This window comes from Saccostrea cucullata, unplaced genomic scaffold, assembly GCF_032062105.1.
Source record: "Saccostrea cucullata isolate Sc308-1 unplaced genomic scaffold, CSIRO_AGI_Scuc_v1 ctg485, whole genome shotgun sequence".
Classification (NCBI taxonomy): Eukaryota; Metazoa; Mollusca; class Bivalvia; order Ostreida; family Ostreidae; genus Saccostrea; species Saccostrea cuccullata.
In genome coordinates, this window is record NW_026928836.1 from 125,513 (window position 1) to 152,095 (window position 26,583).

A 26,583-nucleotide genomic window follows, 5' to 3' on the forward strand; every position below is an offset into this window, starting at 1 on the left:
ATTATCTTCGTTTTATATATTGTCATGGGGAATTTATTTCTGTTGGAAAAAAATGGACTTGCAATCTATTTTTTTCATTAATTATGGTTTTTTCGTTGTTTTATAAATTTTCATCACAACATAAGATCCGCCCGCTATTGATCCTATAGTTAACAGCGCTCCTCCGCTCAGCCCCGTGGCTCCTACGGACATTAACCACGCCCCCAAAGATCCTGCAGCCACTCCTGTACTCTTGAACCCCGCTGTATGCAACAAGGCAGGTGCGCCGATCGCCGCTCCTCCGCCTACTAAGAATCCGCCACCAAGAATTTTTCTGTATTTTTTCACTGGAAGAAAAAAAAGTTTTAAGTTGATCTGATCTCTTAAAATAAAAGATAAAATATATGTTTTTTATTGATTTATGATTTTGTACATAAATAATTCTGTACAGTGAATGCCCTTTTAACACATTTAAGCAACATACGTGTACATTGTATCACGTGATGAAACAACACCCTTAAGTTTACTGAACGTTCACTGAAATGCTTGGAAAGGTTACTGAAGGCATACATGTTACTCTGTCATTCATTATCATTCAGAGGACTGTCAGTCATTATTATTGGCAGAGTTTCATGCTACATGTATGTATTTTTATGCGCCGGGATCGAAAAATCCGAGGCGTATATTGTTTTTGTCCTGTCTTTCTGCCTGTCTATCTGTTTGTCTGTTTGTCTGCAAACTTTAACCTTCGCCATAACTTTTGAACCATGAATAATAGAAACTTCATATTTAATATGCCTACTTCTCTAATGAAGCTCTTTCAAATGACACCAAGTCAATGACTTTGTGACCTTGACTGTGACCTATATCCTAAAAATAGAGGGTTTTTTTTGCAAGCTTTAACCTTTGCCATTACTTTTGAACCACAAAAGATAGAGACTTCATATTTGGTATACATACAACACTTATTAAGTTTTTTTAAAAGACACCATGGTCAATGACCTTGTTGCTTTGGCTGTGGCCTATGAGCGAAATATAGTTTTTTTTTGACGGCAAACTTTAACATTCGCCATAACTTTTGAACGAAGAAAGATAGAGACTTGATATTTGGCATGCCTACTCCACTAATGAAGCCTTTTCACAGGACACCAAGGTCGATGACGTTGTGACCTTGACTGTGTCTTTTATAGCTATTTTGAACCTTCGCCGTAACTTTTGAACCGTGAAAGTTAGAGACTTCTTATTTGATATATATATACTTCACTAATCAAGATCTTTCAAATGACACCAAGATCAATGACATTGTGACCTTCACTGTGTCCTTTATGCTAAAAATATGTTTTTTTTTTAATTTGCGGTGTTTCACAAACACATCTTGTCTTACTCTGGTTTGGTTCATCCTTCGTTGTAGGGGATTCTGTAGAACCTTTCTTGGTTCTGGCAGTCCCTTCACCTTTATCTGAGTTATAACGAAGTAATACATTCAGTACAGTTAAATGTCTGTCGTTAAGCCGGCATTCTTTTAATAGTTTTCCTCCTACAGAATAACTGGAAGATAAAGAAAGAAATGGCCATGTTAGGCATTCTGTAGTTCTTGAACACAAATCTCTCTCTCTCTCTCTCTCTCTCTCTCTCTCTCTCTCTCTCTCTCTCTCTCTCTCTCTCTCTCTCTCTCTCTCTCTCTGATCTGTATATTCAGTGTAATAAAAAAACATTAAATAAGAGCATATACTAAAGTATATGCATGGAAAATAAGTTTTTTTTACAGAGAATTGTTAAACACAAAATTATACACCAATGATATTATGTACAGATGATAACATTCTTTGTAGTACTGTGAAATATTTCTTACACTTGTGTAGTAAGCGACCTCATTCCGATGAGTGACACTTGTCTGTTATCTATTCCAACACCATTCATCAAACATCGGCCGTTTCCGTCACCATTCGGCAAACCTTGACTGACTCCGTCACCTTTATCTCATTATGAGGTACGAATCGACCGAGGTACAAGCAAACAAGATCACATGGTCTTTTTATTTGTCGCCTGCATGGCGCAGTGTAGCAATTGCTTAATTATATGATAAAACACTCCTCAATTAATGATAAAAATATTGTCTCTGATTAAATTTCAACCTGTACATGCTGTAGTTGAAAATGATTACATGACAAATAATTTGTCATGTAATCTTTTTCATCTTCTTTTTGAAAATTAATAAAAGACAATAAAATAAAATAAAGGAAATTTGGGATTTAGAATAACTTTTTGATATTTCATACATCGAATGGTCTTAACTGAATTTTACCCGTATACTGCCATTTGTTTTGACTTAGTTGGCTCCAAGTGCAAACATTGCATCATGTTGGAATCAAGTCTTGAAAATGTGCCGATTATAAGTGTTTGCGATCTCTTTTTGAATCTGACTGTAATAAAGAAAATATAATATTCACATGCTAAGGATTTAGTGCTTGAAAATGCAGGAAAATGAAAGAATTAATTAAGGAATTAATAATAAGAAGGCAGTTATATCTCTTGATCAAAAATGGCTTGATTTTTAATCCATTTTTTTTTAAGTTCAAATGTGTCCAGGAAATTATAAAGTGTCAATCTTCCTCCTGTAATAAAGCAATTGCTTGAATAAGTTTATTTCTGATGTATAGAATTTTATAACTCTGCAGTCTGCAGTCATTAGCCATGCCAAGAATCCTACGCAATCTTTTTCCACAGTGAAGGAGTCAACATAGTTAATAAAAGTAATTGATACATATTACCCATGACATATACATGTGTTCCCTAAACGCTGGCAAGACAATTAACGACAGCAGATTTGAGGGGTTGGACCTTAAGTTTTCAGTTTTCTTACTTAAAGAAAAATAAAATCTACTTCTGTCAGGAAGTAGCCTCCTAAAGTTCCTGTCAAAAACCTTTATTTACCGGTATTAACAAAGACTTAGTACGTAGAATGCGCCAGACACAGCTAGGCACCGATGTTGTAAAAATAGACAGGAAGGAAAATATTTCATTAAATCAAAAGAAGAAAAAAATATGTGTTAGTCTTGTCGCATGAGCCCTTGCACGTCGTGAAGTGCAAAGGATCATGGGATAAGACTAAATTATGTACCGGTGTTGTAGAGTAGGATTTCCCCCATAGCCAGCTTTCCCCCCGGAATTTGTATTTTAGAGTAGGATTTCCCCCCGAGGGGATATTTAACACCAGAGCCAAATCCCACCATTCCTTTTCGGAGTAGCCCCCCCCCCCCCTTTCTGAAAGTATTGCATTATCAATTAATATACTTGTCCCCTACCATGAAATCTAAGTAGAAATTGAATATTAATGCAATTATTCCGTAAATATTCATTGAAGTGGAACGAAATGGAAACTTGAAACTCACAAACCATAGTAGCTCAATATCACATATTCAGTACATGTGTTCAATACATCCGGTCACCATATAATAAAAATGGGACACTTGTTACAATGTACCGCCCCTCTCCCCTTCAAAACATAATTACAGCAATTATATTTCATTGGGGGAAAATTGGCTACGGGGGAAATCGTACGTACTCTATAACTACTTCACAAAGTAGGACCCCCCCCCCCCCGGAAAATTGACCCTGGCGTGGGATTTCCGTAGGAGATATCCTGCTCTAGATCCAGTTTTCCAGAGGAAAATCCTACTCTAGAGCCAGTTTTCCCGAGGGAAAGATTTTAGGGGGGAAAGCCTACTCTACAAGACCGGTATATGAAAAGTTCTATTGACTACACGTTCTTTCATCGTGTCCGATGTAAATTTAAAATAGGGGGAAAAAAAACTTCGATATGGAAACACCTTGAAAGGCATGTAATTTTTACTGAACAATAAGTCTACTACGATAATTAATTTAACTTTCTGTATCTTTTATTTAACTTTTTCATCTTCGTATGATTTGAATAGATCCCCCCCCCCCCAAAAAAAAGGGTGGGGGGAGCTTACAAAAGCTTCTGAATCAACATAATATAAGTATCTTAGTTTTAATTAAAAATCAGCAACACTTAAGATCCCTCCCTCAAAAATGCTGACATTAATTGCCTCGCACATATCAAAAACGATGTAGGATTAACTGGTGTAGTGATTTGAAAGATAATTATTATATAAGAATTTATCATATAACAAACCTTTGGGGCATTGAGATTTTAAGCATTCCCAAATTGTGAACTTGTGTTTACTAAAAAAAAAATGGCATGGAAAATTATGTAGTTCTTGATATGCCTAAAAATATTATGGTGGTTTTAGTGCAATTTATATGTGGAATTTCATCACTACTATATACAGTGTAATAGACCGGTAGATATCATGGTGAATCTGTTGAGGATCGAATTTGCACAGTTTGCTCTATAAATAATGTTGAAGACGAAATTATTTTTTTTATTCCACTGTTCTTTGAACTCTGAATACAGATCTTAACTTTTTGAAAACACTGGTTTTACTAGTAATCAAATGACATGGTTTTAGGTAGATATACTACACTGTAATATCAGTCAAATTTTCCTCCACGGGTTGCAAAATATTTGTATTTCTCCTTAATGCGAAGAGAATCATTTATTTTCAGAAAATTAGAAGTTTAAAACGTGTTTTAATGTCATATTTATCTACACCAGACTCTATGTACTATAGCATACCGAATATACTTACAAAATTAATGCATATATATACGAGGGACGTTCAATAAATAATGTCATCGGGGCTCGGAAAGAGGCAAAAGGCGCTTTTTAATGATTTCTTCTTCATGATTTTACTTATTAATCTCTTTTGATTAAAATAGATGTCCATTAAAGTTTTTATTTAATTTCTGATTGTATTTAGAACACATTTTTGGGTATGACCCTTAGTATACTGGAAAAGAGCAGATCCAATGATTTCCTGGACTTGTTTTTTTTTTTTCTCTCTGAAAGGTGGTTTTTTCAAGTTTGGAAATAGAAACAAGTCAAAAGGTAAAAGATCTAGCGAATATTGTTAATGTGAAAAAATATTAACTTTTTTTTTATCCCGAAAACCCCTTTACTCTTCAGGGGTGCAGGGTTTGGACGCTGTCATGAAGAAATTTAATGTAGTGGATTCCTGATTCTAGGTCCTTCGTCTAATAAACCTTTCGATTTTTTTGCAAAAAGATTGCTTTCTAGACTCCTCCAAAAATTAAACTGTCTCCACGAATACGAAATTGAACAACAGTACCACTAATATTTAAGAAAATTGCATATAAATCTGTCTTTGTGTTCTTGCATACCTTTGCTCTTGTCGGACCATTGCTGTTTTTATCAAGTACAACTTATGGTAAATTTTGTATTGAGTGTTTTAAGCAGTAGATTCATGTTCCAATATCTATTTGAATATGAAACAAACTTGGATAACAACAATTACTGATATTTTAAAATAATTGTTAAGACATTCCTACACGCTGTCGTTTTCACTCATTTTTCAAAATATAGGGTGATCTTTGAGTACCAAGCTTTTTTACGTCAAACGTTTCTTCAAAACATTGTAAACTACTCCCGATATGATGTATATCAAATTTGCCATGTGTCTTAAAGTCAGTCACACATCATCAGATATTATTTGTTGAAATTGGGCAAATAGTAAATAAGTTGTTATAATTTTTGTTGGCAAGGGCGGTACCCATTTTTGATGCCCATTATATAATTTTTTATCATTGAAATCCACTTGCTTATTTGTCTATAAAACAGGCATTGGATGAAGTAAATGTCACATATTTCAGTGAAAATTTCTTTTTGTTTTTAACACGTTTTACAGCAGCTTTAATGAAGCTTTTATTTTCACTCTAGTTTACTGATTCTTTACCATTCATTTATAATGCAGTGTCTCGAATAGCCCTTGTTTCCCAGCTTCTCACGATGAAACTATGTGATGAAAAGTGGTCACATAAACTGTTATCAATTCATTAAAGATTCAATAATGAGAGAAAGTCTAACTTAATGTCATATGATTTCTATGTTGTATGTCATCGAGCTAATGACATTATTTATTGAACGTCCCTCGTATGTTTGTGTCTTAACATTAGGTTCATTTGTTTGTTATGTTCCCCAAACGAAGTTGGGGAACATATTGTTTTTACTCTGTTTCTTATTATTATTATTCTTATTATTTTTCTTCTTCCTGGGAAAATTTTGTCCACGAGTGATCTTGTAAACTACACATCCGACTTAGGTGAAACCTTTTTAGGGTTAGTAGGCATGTTATGTAGAGTTGCCAAACAAAAGTCATTTTGCGCGCACGTGCTTGCAAGAGCGCGCACGTGCAATAGGTGAAATTACCAATATAATGGATATTGCCGTAACTTTTCTATTTTTTGATGAAATTTTTTGAAACTCATAATGTAAATATACATTAGTAGTATAGACAAGATAGCATGGTCAAAATAGCAAGATCTCACGCGCATGCACATGCGCTTCGCTCTGATTGGCTGAAACTAAAGTCTCAATAACTTTCTTGTTTCTTGTCATAATCCGTTGAAATTTTGAACATAGTCCTACATTATGAAGATCTACCGCACGATATATAAGAATTTTCATGAAAGCATGCGCATGTGCGCGTGCTGCAATCTGATTGGCTGAAACTTTAAATGGCTATTTCTCCTTTGTTTTTTGACGAAATTCTTTGAAATTTAAAATATAGTCATGCATTAGGATATCCTACGAAATGATATAGAAAAAAATCATGAAATCACGCGCTTGCACGTGTGCTGCAATCTCATTGGCTGAAACTTTAAATTGCTATTTCTCCTTTGTTTATTGACGAAATTCTTATAAATTTAAAATATAGTCATGCATTAGGATATCCTACAAAATGATATTAAAAAAATCATGAAATTACGCGCATGCACGTGTGCTGCAATCTGATTGGCTGAAACTTTAAATGGCTATAACTCCCTTGTTTTTCAATAAAACAGGATGGGATTTAGAACATAGATAGATGTAAGGGACTCCTACAAGAAGGTATGATCATCATGCACGTGCACGCACGTGCGTGCATTTGAAACGAGTATATTTAAAAATACTTTTGAATGAGTGATTTTTATTAATTTTGGACTGAATGCTTTAATATATAGTATATTAAAATATATAAAAAGTGTAGACAAGATGATATGGTCATAACGCACATGCATTTACATGCGCTTGGGTGCAATGCTAAAAATTGAATATAATTGGTATCCTTTTGGGAAAACGTTGTTAAAGTCAAAAATGCACAGAGTTTGTCTTATTTAATGAAGCTTACAGGGAATATGGCACCGAAAGGGAGTTGGGGAGCGTTTGGGGAACATCTGTAACGGTTCCCGTTACAATTAGGACTAGTTTTGTTTTGTTTTGGTTTTTTATCTCACCTGAGCCGAAGGCTCAAGTGAGCTTTTCTGATCACATTTTGTCCGGCGTCCGTCTGTCTGTCTGTCTGTAAACTTTTCACATTTTCGACTTCTTCTCAAGAACCGTTGGGCCAATTTCAACCAAACTTGCCACAAAGTATCCTTGGGTGAAGGGAATTCAAGTTTATTCAAATGAAGGGCCATGCCCTCATTCAAGGGGAGATAATTTGGAATTAATGAAAATTTAGTGGCATATTTTAAAAATCTTCTTCTCAAGAACCACTGTGCCAGGAAAGATGAAACTTATGGGGAAACATCCTCAGGTAGTGTAGATTCAAGTTTGTTCAAATCATGACCCCCGGGGGTAGGGCGGGGCCAAAATGGCCGACCAAAGTTTTACATAGAAATATATAGGAAAATTCTTTAAAAATCTTCTTCTCAAGAATGACAAAGCCATAATTCATCATATTTATATGAGAGGATGCTCAGGTAGTGTAGATTCAAGTTTGCTCAAATCATGACCCCCCGGGGTAGGGCGGGGCCAAAATGGCCGACCAAAGTTTTACATAGAAATATATAGGGAAATTCTTTAAAAATCTTCTTCTCAAGAATGACAAAGCCATAATTCATCATATTTATATGGAAGCATGCTCAGGTAGTGTAGATTCAAGTTTGTTCAAATCATGACCCCCTGGGGTAGGGCGGGGCCAAAATGGCCGACCAAAGTTTTACATAGAAATATATAGGAAAATTCTTTAAAAATCTTCTTCTCAAGAATGACAGAGCCATAATTCATCATATATATATGGAAGCATCCTCAATTAGTGTCGGTTCAAATTTGTTCAAATAGTAACCCCCAGGGGTAGGGCGGGGCCACAATGGCCGACCAAATTTTTACATAGAAATATATAGGAAAATTCTTTAAAAATTTTCTTCTAAAAAATGATAAAGCCATATTTGATCATATTTATATGGAAGCATGCTCAGGTAGAGTAGATTCAAGTTTGTTCAAATCATGACCCCCGGGGGTAGGGCGGGGCCAAAATGGCCGACCAAAGTTTTACATAGAAATATATAGGAAAATTCTTTAAACATCTTCTTCTCAAGAATGACAGAGCCATAATTCATCATATTTATATGGAAGCATGCTCAGGTAGTGTAGATTCAAATTTGTTCAAATCATGACCCCCAGGGGTAGGGCGGGGCCAAAATGGCTGACCAAACTTTTACATAGAAATATATAGAAAAATTCTTTAAAAATCTTCTTCTCAAGAATGACAAAGCCATAATTCATCATATTTAAATGGAAGCATGTTCAGGTAGTGTAGATTCAAGTTTGTTCAAATCATGACCCCCCGGGGCAAGGGTGGGGCCAAAATAGCCGACCAAAGTTTTACATAGAAATATATAGGAAAATTCTTTAAAAATCTTCTTCTCAAGAATGACAAAGCCATAATTCATCATATTTATATGAGAGGATGCTCAGGTAGTGTAGATTCAAGTTTGCTCAAATCATGACCCCCCGGGGTAGGGCGGGGCCAAAATGGCCTACCAAAGTTTTACATAGAAATATATAGGGAAATTCTTTAAAAATCTTCTTCTCAAGAATGACAAAGCCATAATTCATCATATTTATATGGAAGCATGCTCAGGTAGTGTAGATTCAAGTTTGTTCAAATCATGACCCCCTGGGGTAGGGCGGGGCCAAAATGGCCGACCAAAGTTTTACATAGAAATATATAGGAAAATTCTTTAAAAATCTTCTTCTCAAGAATGACAGAGCCATAATTCATCATATATATATGGAAGCATCCTCAATTAGTGTCGGTTCAAATTTGTTCAAATAGTAACCCCCAGGGGTAGGGCGGGGCCACAATGGCCGACCAAATTTTTACATAGAAATATATAGGAAAATTCTTTAAAAATTTTCTTCTCAAAAATGATAAAGCCATATTTGATCATATTTATATGGAAGCATGCTCAGGTAGAGTAGATTCAAGTTTGTTCAAATCATGACCCCCGGGGGTAGGGCGGGGCCAAAATGGCCGACCAAAGTTTTACATAGAAATATATAGGAAAATTCTTTAAACCTCTTCTTCTCAAGAATGACAGAGCCATAATTCATCATATTTATATGGAAGCATGCTCAGGTAGTGTAGATTCAAATTTGTTCAAATCATGACCCCCAGGGGTAGGGCGGGGCCAAAATGGCGGACCAAAGTTTTTAAAGATATGTATAGGAAAATTCTTTAAAAAAAACATTTTCTAAAAAATAGCAAATCCATGATTGGTCATGGGACTAGTTTTGGATTTAAACTTTACAATAAAAAGCCATTTTCTATTTTTTCCTACCCTTAGTGCTCAGGTGAACGATGTGGCCCATGGGCCTCTTGTTTTGTTTTGTTGTTGTTCTTTTTTTTTTTTTTTTGTTTTTTGCTTTTCATGTATCTCTTAGTGTTGTAAGTACTCTTTATTATTTTCTTTATATATTGTATTTTCCCCCCAAATTTGTGTTTTAAGTTTTAAGTAGCATAAATAGGCCTGATGGGCCGGGCGTTAATTGTTATATTTTATACTATTTGTAAATATAAATCTATACATATAGGCCTACACATGTCACTATGAATAAACTATTCTTTTTACTTACTCACATCTCCTTGGGAAAAATCACAGATTAATTTAACTCTAATTCCGCTTAAAATTACTGAGTTTGAACTAAACTATTTAAAATGCCTGGGATCTTCTTCTCTCTTCTTAGCATGTTTTTCTGCACTTTTGTTTGTTTTTTGTTTGTTTTATATCATTACAAATGCATCAAATTCTTTTGATATAAAATAATTAGACACAAAATGACTACCGGGCTGAGTGAAATTAGTCGGTTTAAGAGCTAAAAAGAACTCACGTTTATTGTAATACTATGTAGAAAAAGCTGACTATGTAAAAAAAAAATTAAAAAAAAAAAATACTTACTTAACTTACTTAATGCATGAAATCTGTAGAAAAAACATAACATAAATGAAACAGTAATGTGGTATGGTAAACAAAAAAACCATATCAGAATTATTTTTTTTGTGACGGGGGTCTTCTTCTTCTTCTTCCAATAAAGTACTAATCAGAGATACTGATATTTCGTACTGGCGCGTGGTGGTGCAAGGAAAACAAGGTGAATTTAAAATAAATATATTTACAGTGCAGTTAAAAATAGATTGGCTGTATTTACGGTCTGGTGATGTGGCTAGATAGCTTCGATTTGAAGCTATCTAGGGAGGTGGAAGTAACCAGGGAAGCTGGAAGAGAGTTCCACACACGAATACCATCCGGAAAGAATGATTTTTGGTATACTAAGGTTCTGGCGTAAGGAATCAGGAACATCATGCTGTTTCCCCTGGTTGTAGTGGATGGATACAGGAGGAGAGTTGAAATGTCGATAAGCTGGTACACTCTGCGGTACATCATAACAGCTTTAGCTTGACCACGTCGTTCCTGGAGAGATGTCCATCTCGGTTGTTTAAGCATGTCTGTTACGCTACTAGATGTTCTGTAGTTGGATGTTACCATGCGGGCAGCTCGTCTTTGGACCATCTCCAGTTTGCCAATACTGTCACTGGTGTAGGGATCCCAGATGGTACTCCCATATTCCAAGATGGGCCTCACTAAGGTCTGATAGCATAGGGCCTTTGTTTCTGATGGACACTGGTGTAAGTTGCGTCTCAGGAAGGCGACGGTGGAATTTGCCTTCTTTGCAATGGTGTCAATGTGGTGGTTCCACTTCAAGCCTTGATGAAGGTGGACTCCCAGGTATTTAGCTGTTTCAACTACCTCGAGGACATGACCGTGGATGACATATGGTACGTTTACCACCCTCCTTTTGTTGGTAACGTGTAAAACCTGACATTTTCCAGGATGAAATTCCATCATCCATTCTTTCTCCCATTTCTGAAGTCCATCTAGATCTTTCTGGAGCTGTGTAGCATCATCCTCATTTTTGATGTCTCTATATAAGGCGCAGTCATCTGCAAATAGGCGGACCGTTGAATTTTTGGATACATGGTCTGGTAGGTCATTAATGAAAAGAAGGAATAGGAGTGGTCCAAGGACACTCCCCTGTGGTACTCCAGATTTTACAGCAGCTGTACCTGATGTTCTTCCCTCTAATAGAACCTGTTGGATGCGTCCATTTAGGAAGTCCTCTATCCATTGCAGATGGCAGCCTCTAATCCCGTAATAGCTCAACTTATACAGGAGGCGTTTGTGGGGGACCTTGTCGAAAGCCTTCGAGAAATCTAGCAGTATGACATCTGTCTGTCCCTTGTTGTCTATGTTTTTAGCCAGATCCTGTACTGTTAATATAAGTTGGCTTTCACAGGAGCGGCGTTTCCTGAATCCGTGTTGAGCGTCATGCAAGATCTTGTGGGTATCTAGGTGGTCCATGATGTTACTGACCATGATATGTTCGAGGAGTTTACATGTGATTGAAGTCAAGGACACTGGTCTGTAGTTCTCTGCTTTGTCTTTGTCCCCTTTCTTGTATATTGGCACTACATTTGCAGACTTCCAGTCAGCTGGTATTGTACCCTGGTTTACTGATGCCTGGAAGAGTAGTTGGAATACTGGGGCTATCTCGTCTGCAAACTCCCTCAGTAATCTGCATGGGACATTATCGGGACCAGTGGCCTTGTAGTTCTTAGGTTTTAGGCCGGCAAGGAGTTTCCTAATTCCACCAGTACTGATGTTGATTGCATTCATGTCCTGGAATGGTGAAGGACCCTTATCAGGAATGTTGTCGATTTTCTCCTCTTGGATGAAAACTGAGGAGAATTGCCCATTCAAGATATTCGCTTTCTTCTCACTGTCTGATATTAGTACTCCATGCTTATCCTTGAGTGATGAAACTCCTGATGCCTCGGTTCTTTTCCCTTTAATGAAGCTCCAAAACCGCTTAGGGTTTGAGGTTGCATCTGGGCTGATGATGTTCTTGATATAATCATTATAAGCACTCTGGCAGGGGTTTTTAGCCTCTTTCTTTAGTCTTTGATATCGTTCCTTATCTTTTCTCTTCCCCGTCTTTCTAGCCTTTCTAAAGCTTCTGTTCTTCTGTCTAGTTATTCTCTTTACAGTCTTGTTGACCCAAGGTTGGCTGTAACGGGTGGAAGTAGAGGGGATGTGATCCTCCTTGATGGAAAGAAGGCTGGTTTTAATTGTATTCCACATCCTCTCAACTGAGCTGGACAAGCTGAACTCCTGGAGAAAACTATCAATGACAGGGTCCTCCCTGTCACTGGCACTAGTTAATAATGACGATTATTTTTATTTACATCGTTTATTTACATATTTACAACACAATATATATCTATAAGAAAGCACAATGTTCACCTTAAAAAGACACGTCCACACTCATTGACTTTTTGACTTGTTCTCCCTTTCTCTCACGTGTTCCCAGGGCATGACCATACCAAATCTCTTTTTCCCCACTTTCTCACACAAATCAACTTAATGCTCACTTTCATCTCTCAGAACTCTATCACGCACAAATACACAACGTTAACAGAAATGATAAATAAACAAATTATAAATTCTTCCTATCTCACTCTCTTTCTCTCTAAGAAGCTCAAATGGGACTCTAGGGAAACAGGGCTACAGCGCCTGCGCTGCGCACCTGCAACCTATCACTCACTCATTTACAATTAATTAACAAAATCGGGCTATTGCTCTGTGACATTTTATTTCGGTTTTACCCACTTCCTAAACTTTTATGTATTTTAAATCGGGGTCGAAATGATGATCCCGATGTTGACCGAAAACTATTTCGGCATAAGTCGCTTCGATTGATAAAACATCTCGGTAAATTCCGTCGAACCTTCAAATCATACTACCCATAGTCCTCTGCGTCTCCGCACACAGAGATTATTTGATATCTAACAAAAATCTGAAGACAATTTAAAAAAAAAAAGAACGCCTACCTACCTACCCAGTCTAAAAATTATAGGTCGGCAACTGCAAACAAAGATTTTTTTAAGCTTGGCCTATTTGTTATTTGTTTTAAGGGGTGAAGACTTTCGAAAGGACTTTGCTAGGATACAAGAATTGCTGGGCATTTTCCCTAGAGTACCCGTGTCCCTTTTTACAGCAACAGCATCACAATCGACAAAGGAAAAGCTGGTAAAAAACCTTGGTTTAAGGAATCCCACTTTTATTTCAAAGAATCCAGACAGACCCAACATCAAGTACTACAAATACCAACGACTACCCAGCATGCGACAAGAAGACGACCTTGACAAAATTTTAGGAGATATTGTGACAGGTCTACAAAAGGACAGAAGACATTATCCTCTCACTTTCATTTACACTGATCTGGAGTCAATTAGGTATGGCTATAGATTTTTGGAGAACAAGTTAGGGATTGAGTCTCCTGAGAACAGGTGTTATGCACAGTACCATACCCATTATCCAGAGAAAATGAAAAATTTTATCATAGGGGAACTGGGAAAATCTGATCCAATAATTAGAGTAGTTCTGGCAACGGTAGCCCTTGGCATAGGTCTGCATGCACCTGCCGTTCGAAAGGTCATTCATTTTAAATGTCCAACAAGCATCGAAAAATACTTGCAAGAAACCGGTCGTGCGGGGCGAGATGGGTTAGCTGCCGAAGCAGTTTTGTATGTTAATAAAACAGATGTCAGGATCAACAGACCTGGGATGCAACATTCCATGCGTCAATACTGCATAAGTACAGACACCTGTTTGCGTGTGCAGTTGTTAAAGCATCTAGATTTTAAACCAGATGTTGGAAACAAAAAATGCAAATGCTGTGATGTATGTGAAATTTTATGCTGTTGCTCAGACTGTGAATTGTAACATTGTGTCATAGCATTCCCAAGTGAGCACAACTTCATCATTATTTAAGTACATTCCCAGTATTACAGGACCTATTACCAGATCGCACTTCTTGTTACTACAATTGCACTGTAAAAGGATGGTGTGATCTATCCGCCTTGTAAACCTGTTCATGAAAGACCTTGACTTAGTGTCAGATGTAAAAATGAAACATTTGATTTTTATACGATTTTTAATACATGAAAAGAATTCAACTACTGGCGCACATTTGTTATGAAGTTTCAGTTGAAATATATTCTTTTACTACATATTATCTTCAATTAAATACATATAACAAAGAGGCCCACTGGCCACATTTCTCTCCTCAATCACATGGCCCTATTGTGTTTTCACATGTAAAGTTTTGATAACAGCGTGGGCCATTGCCATTCTACCTTTGAGGGTCATTTGAACAAACTTGAATCTACACTAATAAAACACTCTTGACAGTAAAATTCACTTATCATGGCTTTGCTAGCCTTGAGAAAAATTTAAAAGATTTTTCCTATAAACTTGAATCAACAATATTTGAGGATGTTTTCCCATAAATATGACTAATCATTGCTTTTCCAATTTCTTAAGATTCTTCCTATATATTTCTATGCTACACTGATTGCCCTTCAAGGCCCCACCTTACCCTGCAGGTCATGACATGAACATGACTTGAATCTACACTATAAATGAAGCTTCTACATGAGTTTCATTTTTTTTTTTCTATCTTAGCGGTTCCTGAGAAAAAGATGTTTAAAAGATGCTATTAAAATTCACTAGTTTTAAATTATCTCCCCTTAAAAAGTGTGTAGTCCAAAAGATACCTTATGGCGGTTGAAATCGGCAGAATTATTCTAAAGTGATAAAAATAGGAAAACATTAAGATAATGATTTCAACTAACAATTTTGATAAGAAAAGCTGTGACACTTGAGACTTTAGCTCAAGTGAGCTAAAATACATGAAACATCCAAACATATAACATTATTTTGACATAATACAAACAGCAATCATACACTGCAATCAGACACAATTTACCCCCCCCCCCCAACTCCCTTCTCATCCCCATACCTATTGTTGATTGTTACTGGTTGTAGTATTCAAGGTCAATGTTCTGACATCTTTTCAAGCGCTCAACTATTTTGAAAAGATGGGAGTTAAAATCTGAAGATATAGCTGAGAATGGATTTTTCCTGAAACCACTGTAAAAATTCATCTTGCGGTTATCAATCACACTAAATGGGTCTAATCGACTTAAAAGTTGGACTAGAAGTGTCACGTCTTCCAAATTGTCTTTTGTATTGTGTTTTCCACTCCTTGATACACACCCAATATTGTTCATATAATTTTCTACAGTTTCTGCCACAACAGGAGCTGCTGCAGATGCACGTTCCATGGCTTTTTTTGTTTTGTTAGCTCCTAAACCTTTTATAACATCTTTGAGAACAAGAATGTTATTTTCTTGTTGCATGTCAGCTGGCTTATTTCCTCCTTTCTTTCCATGTGGGTTAACAAAACTACCGAGTCTCACTCTCATAGCTGTGTGCTGTGGTAATAGAACTTCTGTTTTGAGGATATAATCTATGCACTCAACTGCATATTTGGATCGATCTGAATGACTGTAAAAGAAGGGAATCATTCTTTTTAAGTTAATGTTGGTCCTGAAAGGGTCTCCTTCTCGTATGCCATCCTGAAATTCACAAAAATGGATATACCACATCAGTAATTGTAAAGAGTAGTTCTGTATGTCATCTGTGGTTTCATGTGAATTAAATACTCTAAAAACTTCCCCAGATGGCAATTTCACATCAACATAGCCATTTTTGCACAGTTGTTCTCTGGGAATTATCACAGAACTACCACCAAATTCCAACTGCACTGGAGGTAAACATCCTGGGTTATGAAATTCCATGAATATTTCATTCACAATTTCTTGAACAACCTTCCAAAATAGAGGTTCTCTTGTTTTAATGTGTGTGTTTCTGATGTTTTCTGGCAGACTTAAATTTGGAATAACAGGAGCACTCTCTAAGCTGTCCATCGAAAATTTCTTCATACATAGCTGAATCAGTAGGGCCTCACCAACTGTGTGTAGGAAATCACTGTGTGCCTAAAAATATCGAAACCTCTTAAGGAATGAATTTTACAGCTACCCAAGTTATATTTCATGTATATAACTTGTGTTAGGACAGTTTACACTAGCCAATTTTAAAAAAAAAAGCATAAACTGTTCCAACCCATGTTATACCAGTATCACTTGGGAAGCTTTTAAAATTGGTCCTTATAATTTAATTTTCCATCATCAAATTAAGAGACAAAGACAATTTCTCCAATAATATGTTTTAAATGTAAGTCATTATGACATAGGCAACACAGATTATACAATATAAATTATTTTTTTATCCAATTAAATGATGTGTTATGAAAGAAATTAAATTATAAAATAGCAAAAGTTAAAACAGACAAGTCATCAATTTAAAACCAATATTAACCAGTTAAGCCCTCCCTAGGACCTTATTCATGGACCAAGGGGTTGTAAATTTCAAATTTTGATAAAAAGTTCATTCCCGTCATGCACACAGTTTGCCTGCTATCCATGAGTAATAAAATAGATTAGTAAGATATAATGCATTTTCCATATAAGACAAACTAAGCCCACACTTGTATGTGTAGAGTCTAAATCTATGAATTTCACAATTCACATGAATTAAGAAATTCATAATCTTTGCTCCCCCTTGGCCATGGGTCATTCTACTTGACTGTAGAGAATAAGCATGGACGACATGATACATACCTGGAACCCTCCTTTTACTTGACCGTTTACGTTGGTCCTCCTCAGCTGACATTTGAAGAAAGCTAGACTTCCTTCCTGTCGTGAAGTCTTTGTTGAGCAGAATCGTTTGAACAATTTCTAAAAGTAAAAATTGTTACATTCATAATAAATGTTATTTAAATACCACAACAGACATATTTTTCTCTTCACATATACTTTAAACAGCAGTATAACTTACATCAAGAAAATCCTGTTCTACATGAAACAGCTCTTCTATAACAGGATCAAAAATCTCCATTCTTTCCGTTGCAGTGTGAGCACCAGCAAGAAGATCTTTAGCTCCACTCATCCTTACTCTAACAAGTTGATCCCCTCCAAGTATTATTTTAGCTGTCTCAAAGTCATCTCCTGTCAAGCAATAAAATGTATTTAGATAAAGAATGCTGACCTAAAAAATAATGTCTATTTAGTGATAAGCATGTTTTCTAAACCTTATTATAAAATTTAACCATGCTTGTACTTTTGCATTCCAGGAAAATGTCAATTACAAGCAATTCTAAAAATTATTATATTACATTTTTTTTCGTTGACATGCTGAATATTTACTTAGTGGTAGTTAATTTTTACATGTACTTAAAACATTTAACAAAACTGTAAACAGTCTATTAAGTGTAATACTGCAATCAATACAATGAACAAATTAACTCATATAACAGTTTCTAGAAAAGTGGGTCTCAGTTTCTAGTAAACATTAATTTAAATGGTCTTAGTAATTATCCTTTGAAACAGTAACAAACATATGAAAAAAAATAAATTAAAAACAAAATTAACAATTTGTTTTACTTTTTCCGGCTTTTTCATAAGAATTCACTAACTCTCTACTGAGTTCATTGAGAACCTCAATGCACCCATCATAATATTTAGGGTCTTGAAGAATTATCTGAAAAAGTTCTTACTCAAATCAATATGAAAAATATAATGGCTTACTGCATGTTTACCTTTACACTATTACAGGCAATACTAGTACATTACATTTAAAAAGTACAATTTTTTTTTCATGACAAAGTGGAATATATTAAAAAATTGAAAATCTTTAAAAACTACCTTAAGGGGAAATATCTGTGACTTGCTTGACATCTGCTGACTATAAGGATGAGGGATATGTGAAGGAATGCAGGGTTGCATCCATTTCATAGATTTGAAATGCTTCACTAAGGTACGGCCAACCTTGAACATAAATAGAAATAGAAACAAATGTATATCTACCATGTGTACCTCTACCATTATTCAAAAGGAAATTATTATAATTTTTGTATTAATAGAATAGTTACATTGAATAACAAAGATGAGAGACAAATTCCCCCCCCCCCTTTTTTACTTTTGATATCTGAATTAAACACAGTTACACTGGATTTAAAATTACATACATACCATATAACCATACATTTCCTTCAATTTGCTTTCTTCTTCCGCACTGAGGTAAAATACATCAAAATTAATTTCCTCTGGAACTGAAGAAGTGATGCATTGCTCAAGATCCCTCAAATCTACACGATCAGGGTAGTAAGTAGAGGCTGTGTAGTGGTAATGCTTATTACCCCCAGTGAGTCTAACATCTCTTGCTATGGTCATTCCATCGATATTATCAACTGTCACTTTTCCTCCTATTCCCAACTGAATACTGCGAACAATACCCTCTGTGTTCAAATCTCCCATTTTGTCCAGAAATGTGTATTTACTGTCTGCTGAAAGGGTTATACCTGTCTTGTTAAAAATGTCTAATAGATCATTACCTGCATGGAAGCGAAGGGCAATACAGGTGTTGATCTTCTGCATTGCACACAGATCTTTATTTCTCTTATTCATGGCCATAGCATACATCATAGCAATTGTGGAATTGCCAGTAGCAGTTTTCTGTTGATCAGCATGTAATGGGGATGTTAATGTCTGAAAAACTCTAAAAACAAATGGGAAACAGTTTTGAAATTCAAGCAGACATTTATGCAAAATATCCTCTGATTTTAAGGGAGATGGATGTTGTAATGTTCTGAGGACTGATGGACCTGGTTGAATGTTCAACGAACATAAATTATCAGCAATGACTTCAGTTTCTAGTAAAATCAATTTCTGAATTTCAGACAGTAGTACTTTGTTTTTGAAAACATCATCTGCAGAACAGCATTGACTCTGGTTGGTTTTGTCGTCTTTCTTGCAGAAGAGCTCTTGTTTTGCCTTAACTGAATTCAGGTGTGTTGTATCCAATGGTGATGCAAGACTACCATAGTTATGATCTGTATGACACATCTGAGATTTATTTGTGTCAATTGGTACATCTGTTTCAAGTTCCAAAAACTGAAGTTTCTTTTTCTTTTTAGAGTGGGTTTTCCTCATAGATACATTCTCTTTATTGTTCACATCATCTGTATTTTCTTTTTTGGTAGAACTAGGTGTCAAGGTAGGTGTCTGAGAAAATGCCATTCGTTTTGTTGAACATGTCGAGGTAGATTTTCTGTTGATAGCTTCCTTCAATATATTTTGAAAATGTACACAGTTTTCTAGTTGTCTTTTGCAAGATAAACATATCTTGCAATCCTGGAATGAAATGGAATGAAATGTGATGTCTAAACACTTCTTTATATTCTGTAAAACAGCATTGTTCTCTGGGAGTGGGAGGGCTACATTTGTAATTATATTCCTTAACTTCCCTGAGGGGGAGCGAAAGCAGATAAAGCAATGCGGTTCCAGTGACTGTCCTCTAAAAATTGTCTTCAGAGGTGTGTCAGTATTTCTTGAATCACCCATAATTATATCTGTGGATTAATAAAAGTTAAGATCAGTGATTGTCTCTCACCTTATATAAAAAGTACAGAAAAAATTTCAATATGTATTACACATACCAACCTGTAAATGGATTTTGCTGACATTATCTGATACATGTATATGTTTTCCACCTACAATGCAATTGATTTTATTAATCAGTATTACAAAAGTAAAACTTAAGTAGCAAAAGCAGAAGCATGGCAAAAGTGCACACTAATATTCCCATACAAATGCCAATGGTTGCATAACTTCTCGGCTGCATTTCCTTGACAGCGATAACGAAACTAATTTAGAGGAAATTCGAAATGAATACCCCATTAAGGGCCCATTTACAGTTCGAATTGAAAAAAACAAGATTTTTGTGACTCTTTCTGATCAACATCTAATATACACGTTAAAAAGTATAATTTCAAAGATGTTAATCATCGTTATTAAAGAATATTTACCTGTGTTGCTGATACCACGGTCTTCTCGTAAAAAGTAGTTCGCGAGAATTTGGGAGAGAAACGTATCCCATAATGCCTGCCTGGAAGAGTTTGGTTTGGTACAAACGAACTCTGGCGGAAGTTTGCCTTCAAATACGTATATTGCGAAATCGGTCGAGGATTGCCGAGTAATCCTTCTACGCATCATTGCGCATTTCCGGAAATTTCCGAATGAGTTCAATAAAACGATAAACAATCCGGAACATTTTTACAAACGTAGTGAACTCGGGGTGTACAAACACGCCGAGAAAGTTATGTTGAGGGCCGCAGACGCTATAATATTAGACGAAAACTTTGGCCCGAAAGAGGAAGAAGAAAAAGAGAAAATGCCTGCGTTACATAGTACAAATCTGTAAGTAAATATTCATATAAATATTGACTATTGTCTGAAAACAAGTCGGCCATCTTTTTGTTGTTGAGATAGAGGTCAAAGTCATATGATTCTACTATCGATCATTAGAAACATTAAGAAAATATCGTACTAGGGAACAGTTTCAGAAATTATCCAGAAAGAATCAAATTCTGAAGGAATAAATTGTACTCTTTGTAAAAACAATGCGTGATCCATGCATGCACAACGCCATGACGTAACAGTCAGCTGATTAAGGCATACATACATGTATCTAAATCCAATCAATATCTACATGATATATATTAAGACTAAATTAAATTAATTGGATCATTGTGTGTGTCACATAACCTACAAACTATACAATACATTTATTAAATATTTATTGAATATAGATAAAATATGGAACGCCGTCACTGCCTTATAGCAGAACACTAATATTGCATTATGTCAGCCTTCCATTACATTATGTCAACTCTTTATGACATTAACCCACATTACTATTCCATTGTGTCAACCTTCCGTTACATGATGTCAACTCTTTATGACATTAACCCACATTACTATTCCATTGTGTCAACCTTCCGTTACGTGATGTCAACTCTTTATGACATTAACCCACATTACTATTCCATTGTGTCAACCTTCCGTTACGTGATGTCAACTCTTTATGACATTAACCCACACTACTATTGTATTGTGTCAACCTTCCGTTACATGATGTCAACTCTTTATGACATTAACCCACATTACTATTGCATTGTGTCAACCTTGCATTACATGATGTCAACTCTTTATGGCATTAACCCACACTACTATTGCATCATGTTAACTTTCCTTTACATTATGTCAACTCTTTATGACATTTACACATAGTACAATTATATTTCGTCAACTTGCATTTCGTTTTGTTTACTTTTCATGACAATCTTAGTTTTTATTAACTGATGTGAAAAGCCCATGCCATACTGTGCGCACTCTTCTACATTATGTCGATTCACTATTACGTTATGCGAACACGGGTATCCTCGGCCTTTATATGAGCATAGCGTTATTTCCGCGTTCCGCAAACACAAAAAGGCGGGAGAGAAAACATTCTCAGCGATTTGGGAATGACATCTTTAAATGAAAACTTTAAGCGACAAATGATTGACAATCTTGAAACGTGCAAAGCCTTAACACTGCGACTGTGAATTAAAGTCACGTCGAAATTCAAGGGTGTTTACTTTAATCTCATAATTAAATAAATCAAATATTAGGAGTCGTGCAGCAATCATTTTTTAGGTCACCTGAGTAAACTCAGGTGACCTATTGCTATCTGTTTTCGTCCGTCGTCGTTCGTCGTACGTCGTTCGTAAACTTTTGAACATTTTCAGCTTCTTCTCTGCAACCACTGAACCAATTTCAACCAAATTTGGCACAAAGCATCTATGGGTGAAGGGGAACAAAAATTGTGAATTTCATGATCCCTGCCCCCCTGGGGCCTGAGGGGTGGGGCCAAAACCACTACAATTAATGCAATCTTTAAAAATCTTCTTCTTTACTCCTGGACATCAAGCAGTCAAACTGTTTGCATGATTGTAATAAGCATTGAGTCCTCTACCAAAATTGTGAAATTCATGGCCCTGGGGTCAGGGGTTCTAGTGCTAGGGCAGGGCTAAATAAGTAGGTAGTGATAATGCATTATTTCTTTGAAAATCTTCTTCTCTGCTCCTGGGTATTAAATAAACCAACTAAGTAGTTAGTTATGATGAGCAAGAGTGCTTCTACCAAAATTGTGAATTTTATGGCCCCAGGGTCAGGGGTTCTGGTGTTAGGGCAGGGCTCTATTGATTATATACAGTGAAAATACATGATTTCTTTGAAAATCTTCTTCTCTGCCCCTGGGTATTAAATAAACTAACTAAGTGCATAGTTATGATGAGCAAGAGTGCCTCTAACAAAATTGTGAATTTTATGGTCCCAGGGTCAGGGGTTCTGGTGGGGGGGGGGGGCTTTATAGATTATATAGTAAAAATACATGAATTCTTTGAAAATCTTCTTCTCTGCTCCTAGATATTAAATAAATTAACTAAGTGCATAGTTATGATGAGCATGAGTGCCTCTATCAAAATTGTGAATTTTATGGCCCCAGGGTCAAGGGTTCTGGTGGGGGGGGGGCTCTATAGATTATATAGTAAAAATTCATGAATTCTTTGAAAATCTTCTTCTCTGCTCCTAGATATTTATAAATAAATTAACTAAGTGCATAGTTATGATTAGCATGAGTGCCTCTACCAAAATTGTGAATTTTATGGCCCCAGGGCAAAGAGTTCTGGTGTTAGGGGGGGGGGGGCTCTATTGATTATATAGTGAAAATACACGAATTCTTTGAAAATCTTCTTCTATGCTCCTAGGTATTAAATAAACTAACTAAGTGCATAGTTATGATGAGCAAGAGTGCCTCTACAAAAATTGTGAATAATTTTATGGTCCCTGGGTCAAGGCTTCTGGTGTTGGGGGGGGGGGGGGCTCTATAGATTATATTGTAAAAATACATGAATTCTTTGAAAATCTTCTTCTCTGCTCCTAGATATTAAATAAACTAACAAAGTGCATAGTTAAGATGAGCAAGAGTGCCTCTACAAAAAATGGGGATTTTATGGTCCCAGGGTCAGGGGTTCTGGTGTTAGGGCGGGGCTGTATTGATTATATAGTAAAAATACATGATTTTTTTTAAATCTTCTTCTCTGCTCCTAGGTATTAAATAAACTAACTAAGTACATAGTTATGATGAGCAGGAGTGCCTCTACCAAAATTGTGAATTTTATGGTCCCAGGGTCAGGGGTTCTGGGGGGGGAGGGGGCTCTATTGATTATATAGTGAATATACATTAAATCTTTGAAAATTTTCTTTTTTGTCTCTGGGTATGAAGCAGATGAACTACCTAAATAGTTATGATGAGCAAGGGCCCTAATCTTGCAAAGTTTTGAATTTCAAGGCCCCAGGGTCAGGGGTGGGGGTGGGGCTCTACTTATATACTGAAAATGAATTAATTGTTTGAAATCTGCTCCTTTGTATTTATAAAACATTTATTTATTTTTTGATAGACAATTTTAACGGTGCCTTTTTAAAATTTGTGCTATGTGTGGACCTAGGGTCAGGGGTTTATTTCACAGTGTTAGGGGCATTACTGATTATTGCTGAATATTACTGATTAGTTGGAATGCATTTTTTCCCCCTACCTTGCGTATGGGTATCAGTACCCTTGCGAGGTGATTATGAATAATTCATGAATTTCCTTGAATTTTTCATGAATTTTATTCATGAAATGTTCATGAAACGTTCATGAAGATCCTATGAACTTATTATTGGGCATATTTAAATCAATAAACCAAGCTAAGCAACTGCTAAGTGTATTGTTATGATGATCAATGGTGCCTCTTTCAAAATTGTGAATGCCATATAGCATCTGGCTTAAAACATGAATCAAATTCAATAACTGGAAAGTTGTTGCAGAATGCTCAGGTGACCTATAAGGCCCGTGGGCCTCTTGTTTCTCTTTATTTTGAATTTTTTTTTAGATAAAAGTCTTAAACTTTGTAGGACATTGCATTCGTTTCACAATAAGCTTAGCTGAATTAAGTTGAAAACTTTTTTCTATAAAACTATAAAGCCTGAGAGCTTCTCCGCTTTCCCCCTTGGTCTCCAACCATATACCGCCCCCTTCCTTGTTCAAGATTCCCATATCCGCCACTAATATGTGCCCATGCATGCTTACTAAGGCATATTCAATTGATTTAGATGAGCGACTGGTAGATTTTTGTAATAGAATTCTGGCCCTGGAATGATAAAAAAAAATTACTAACTCCAGTGACGTAGTATCTTTTTTTGAAAGAGGCGGTCAGCCAGAAAAAAAATCATTTAACCGAAAAAACTTGACAAGCCAAGAAAAAAAATGTCCAAGCCCGGAAATCCTATTTCGGGGAGAGGGGTCCAACTTCGATCAGTCCTATTTTTTTCCAGATATATTACATTACCCTTAGTGGATTATACTTCAACAAAAAGTGGGGGTGGGGGCTGTACTGTTTCAATGAACATTGCATTTTCTATAGTAAAGTTAAGTCTGGGAAAAGAGGGGGGTTGATATTATGTGCCTGTAATTTGTCCTAATCAATCAGGACCCCCCCCACCTTCTTACCAGTCATTAAAACACTGTCGTCAACATTCATTATATACTAGATATACATGTACAGCTTTGAGATAATGTAAATGTTTTTTAACATCAGGTAATGAACTTTTGGAATCAACATGATAAACAGTTAACACAATATAAAGATATTTTTTAATCACATAAGAAAGAGTTGACATAACGTTATTATATATTCACATCACGGGATGGAGTTTTGACATAATGTAATAAAGTATTGATATAATATAAAGATATGTTCACATTATGTTATACACTTTTAACACCACGTAATAAAGCACTGACATAAAGGTAAGATGTGTTCACCTCACATCATGATGCCATCGCCGTAAAATAGAGATAAATTCATATCACGTAATAATGCTTTGATATAATAGAAATATACACTCTCAAAAAGGAATGGGCTTTTGACTTCATGTACAGTGGACCTTCAGATATCCGGACGCCAGATATCCGGATGCTTCAGTATCCGGACGCTATTTCATCGGAACAGAATTTTAAAATGTTATCATGTCTTGTTTAACTGGTGATTCAGGTATCCAGACGCTTCACATATCCGGACAAATTGACTGGGAACCAAAGCGTCCGGATAAATGAGGCTCCACTGTAATGATAAGTTTAATTATAAAACGCAATTTACTTGACGTAATACAATTTCGACCTCACATATTAAAGAAATGAAATGATGTAAAGAAAAATTCATTTCACACAATACAGTTTTAACACAATGTAAACACATTATCACTTCACGTAATGAATTTTTTACTTCAAGTTATGGAGTGCTGACATAATGAAAGGATGTATTTACTTCATGTAATGCAGCATTGACATGATGTTAAGATATATTTACATCATCTCATAACAAATGGACATAACGTAAAGATATGTTCACATCACGTAATGGTAAATTGACATAATAAATGCATAGTTGTATGCTATAAGGCAGTGATGGCGTTCCATATAAAAATCTAAAATATAAACATGTAGGTCATCGACCTAGAAATCAATATGGTCTGATGATAAAGGAAGATACTGATAAGCTTGGTACATACAGTGATGAAATAAGGACATACACATATAACATGTATAATAAGAGCTGATATGTCCATCAGAATTTTTTTCCTAGAGAGATACAGTTATTGATCTATGTTAAATGTAAATCCACATGAAATTAAAACCTACGATATGGTTGATTTTCCCTTTGTAAAATTAGCCCTTGCATGAAAACTGAACTGTGGTAAAACTCATTTGCAGGGCATTTGACAAGTTTATATTGACAGATAATTATATGATGCACATTAAACAATTATTGCTTTTACCTGTTTACCGTCAACTTTTACCAAAATATATCATTTTGTACTGCAAAAGACTCGAGAGTAGTGCCGCTTGGTGCAGGGTTTCAGTCCTGCTCCTGATGTTTCCCACTCCATAAACGAGTCATTTTTAGATCTGATTTACATTCAGTTTCAATGACTTACTTTCACTTTCTCTTTTCAGCATCCCCAGTAAGCAGTATTGTATATTGCTTCATGCAGGGCCTCATGTTTCAGTTTCACTTTGACGTACTTTCACTTTCTCTTTTCAGTGTCCACAGTAAGAAGTATTGTATATCACTCGGTGCAGGGCCTCGGTCCTGCTCCTGATGATCACCACATCGTCAATGCAGCAGTTTCACTTTGACTTACTTTCACTTTCTCTTTTCAGCGTCCCCAGTAAGCGGTATTGTATATCGCTCGGTGCAGGGCCTCGGTCGTGTTCCTGATGTTTTAG

The 26,583-nt window shown here is 35.9% G+C and overlaps 2 protein-coding genes and 1 long non-coding RNA gene across 5 annotated transcripts; 1 reads left to right on the plus strand and 2 right to left on the minus strand.

The window, feature by feature from the left end:
- Positions 1–81: 81 nt before the first annotated feature.
- On the minus strand, positions 82–1,991 carry LOC134278875 (uncharacterized). The gene is made up of 3 exons (XM_062761175.1): positions 1,832–1,991; positions 1,364–1,527; positions 82–326 (listed from the first exon to the last, which is right to left on the minus strand). The coding sequence occupies exons 1-3, from the start codon at positions 1,897–1,899 to the stop codon at positions 82–84; spliced, it is 477 nt and encodes a 158-aa protein (XP_062617159.1). The 5' UTR covers positions 1,900–1,991.
- Positions 1,992–14,432: 12,441 nt separating this feature from the next.
- LOC134278881 (uncharacterized) lies at positions 14,433–20,301 on the minus strand. 3 transcript variants are annotated; one of them, XM_062761183.1, is made up of 7 exons: positions 20,237–20,301; positions 19,872–19,921; positions 18,402–19,780; positions 18,075–18,197; positions 17,209–17,378; positions 16,992–17,108; positions 14,433–16,307 (listed from the first exon to the last, which is right to left on the minus strand). In XM_062761183.1, exons 5-7 carry the CDS (start codon positions 17,317–17,319, stop codon positions 15,282–15,284), a joined length of 1,254 nt encoding a protein of 417 aa, XP_062617167.1. In that variant the 5' UTR covers positions 17,320–17,378; positions 18,075–18,197; positions 18,402–19,780; positions 19,872–19,921; positions 20,237–20,301; the 3' UTR covers positions 14,433–15,281. The 3 variants fall into 3 exon arrangements, with proteins under 3 accessions (XP_062617167.1, XP_062617166.1, XP_062617165.1); XM_062761182.1 differs by lacking the exons at positions 14,433–16,307; positions 16,992–17,108 and having other exon boundaries at positions 17,226–17,378; positions 18,764–19,780; XM_062761181.1 differs by lacking the exons at positions 14,433–16,307; positions 16,992–17,108 and having other exon boundaries at positions 17,226–17,378.
- Positions 20,302–20,379: 78 nt separating this feature from the next.
- LOC134278882 (uncharacterized) lies at positions 20,380–26,563 on the plus strand. The gene is made up of 2 exons (XR_009994542.1): positions 20,380–20,627; positions 26,518–26,563. It is a non-coding gene; the product is annotated as an uncharacterized LOC134278882 (long non-coding RNA).
- Positions 26,564–26,583: the final 20 nt, after the last annotated feature.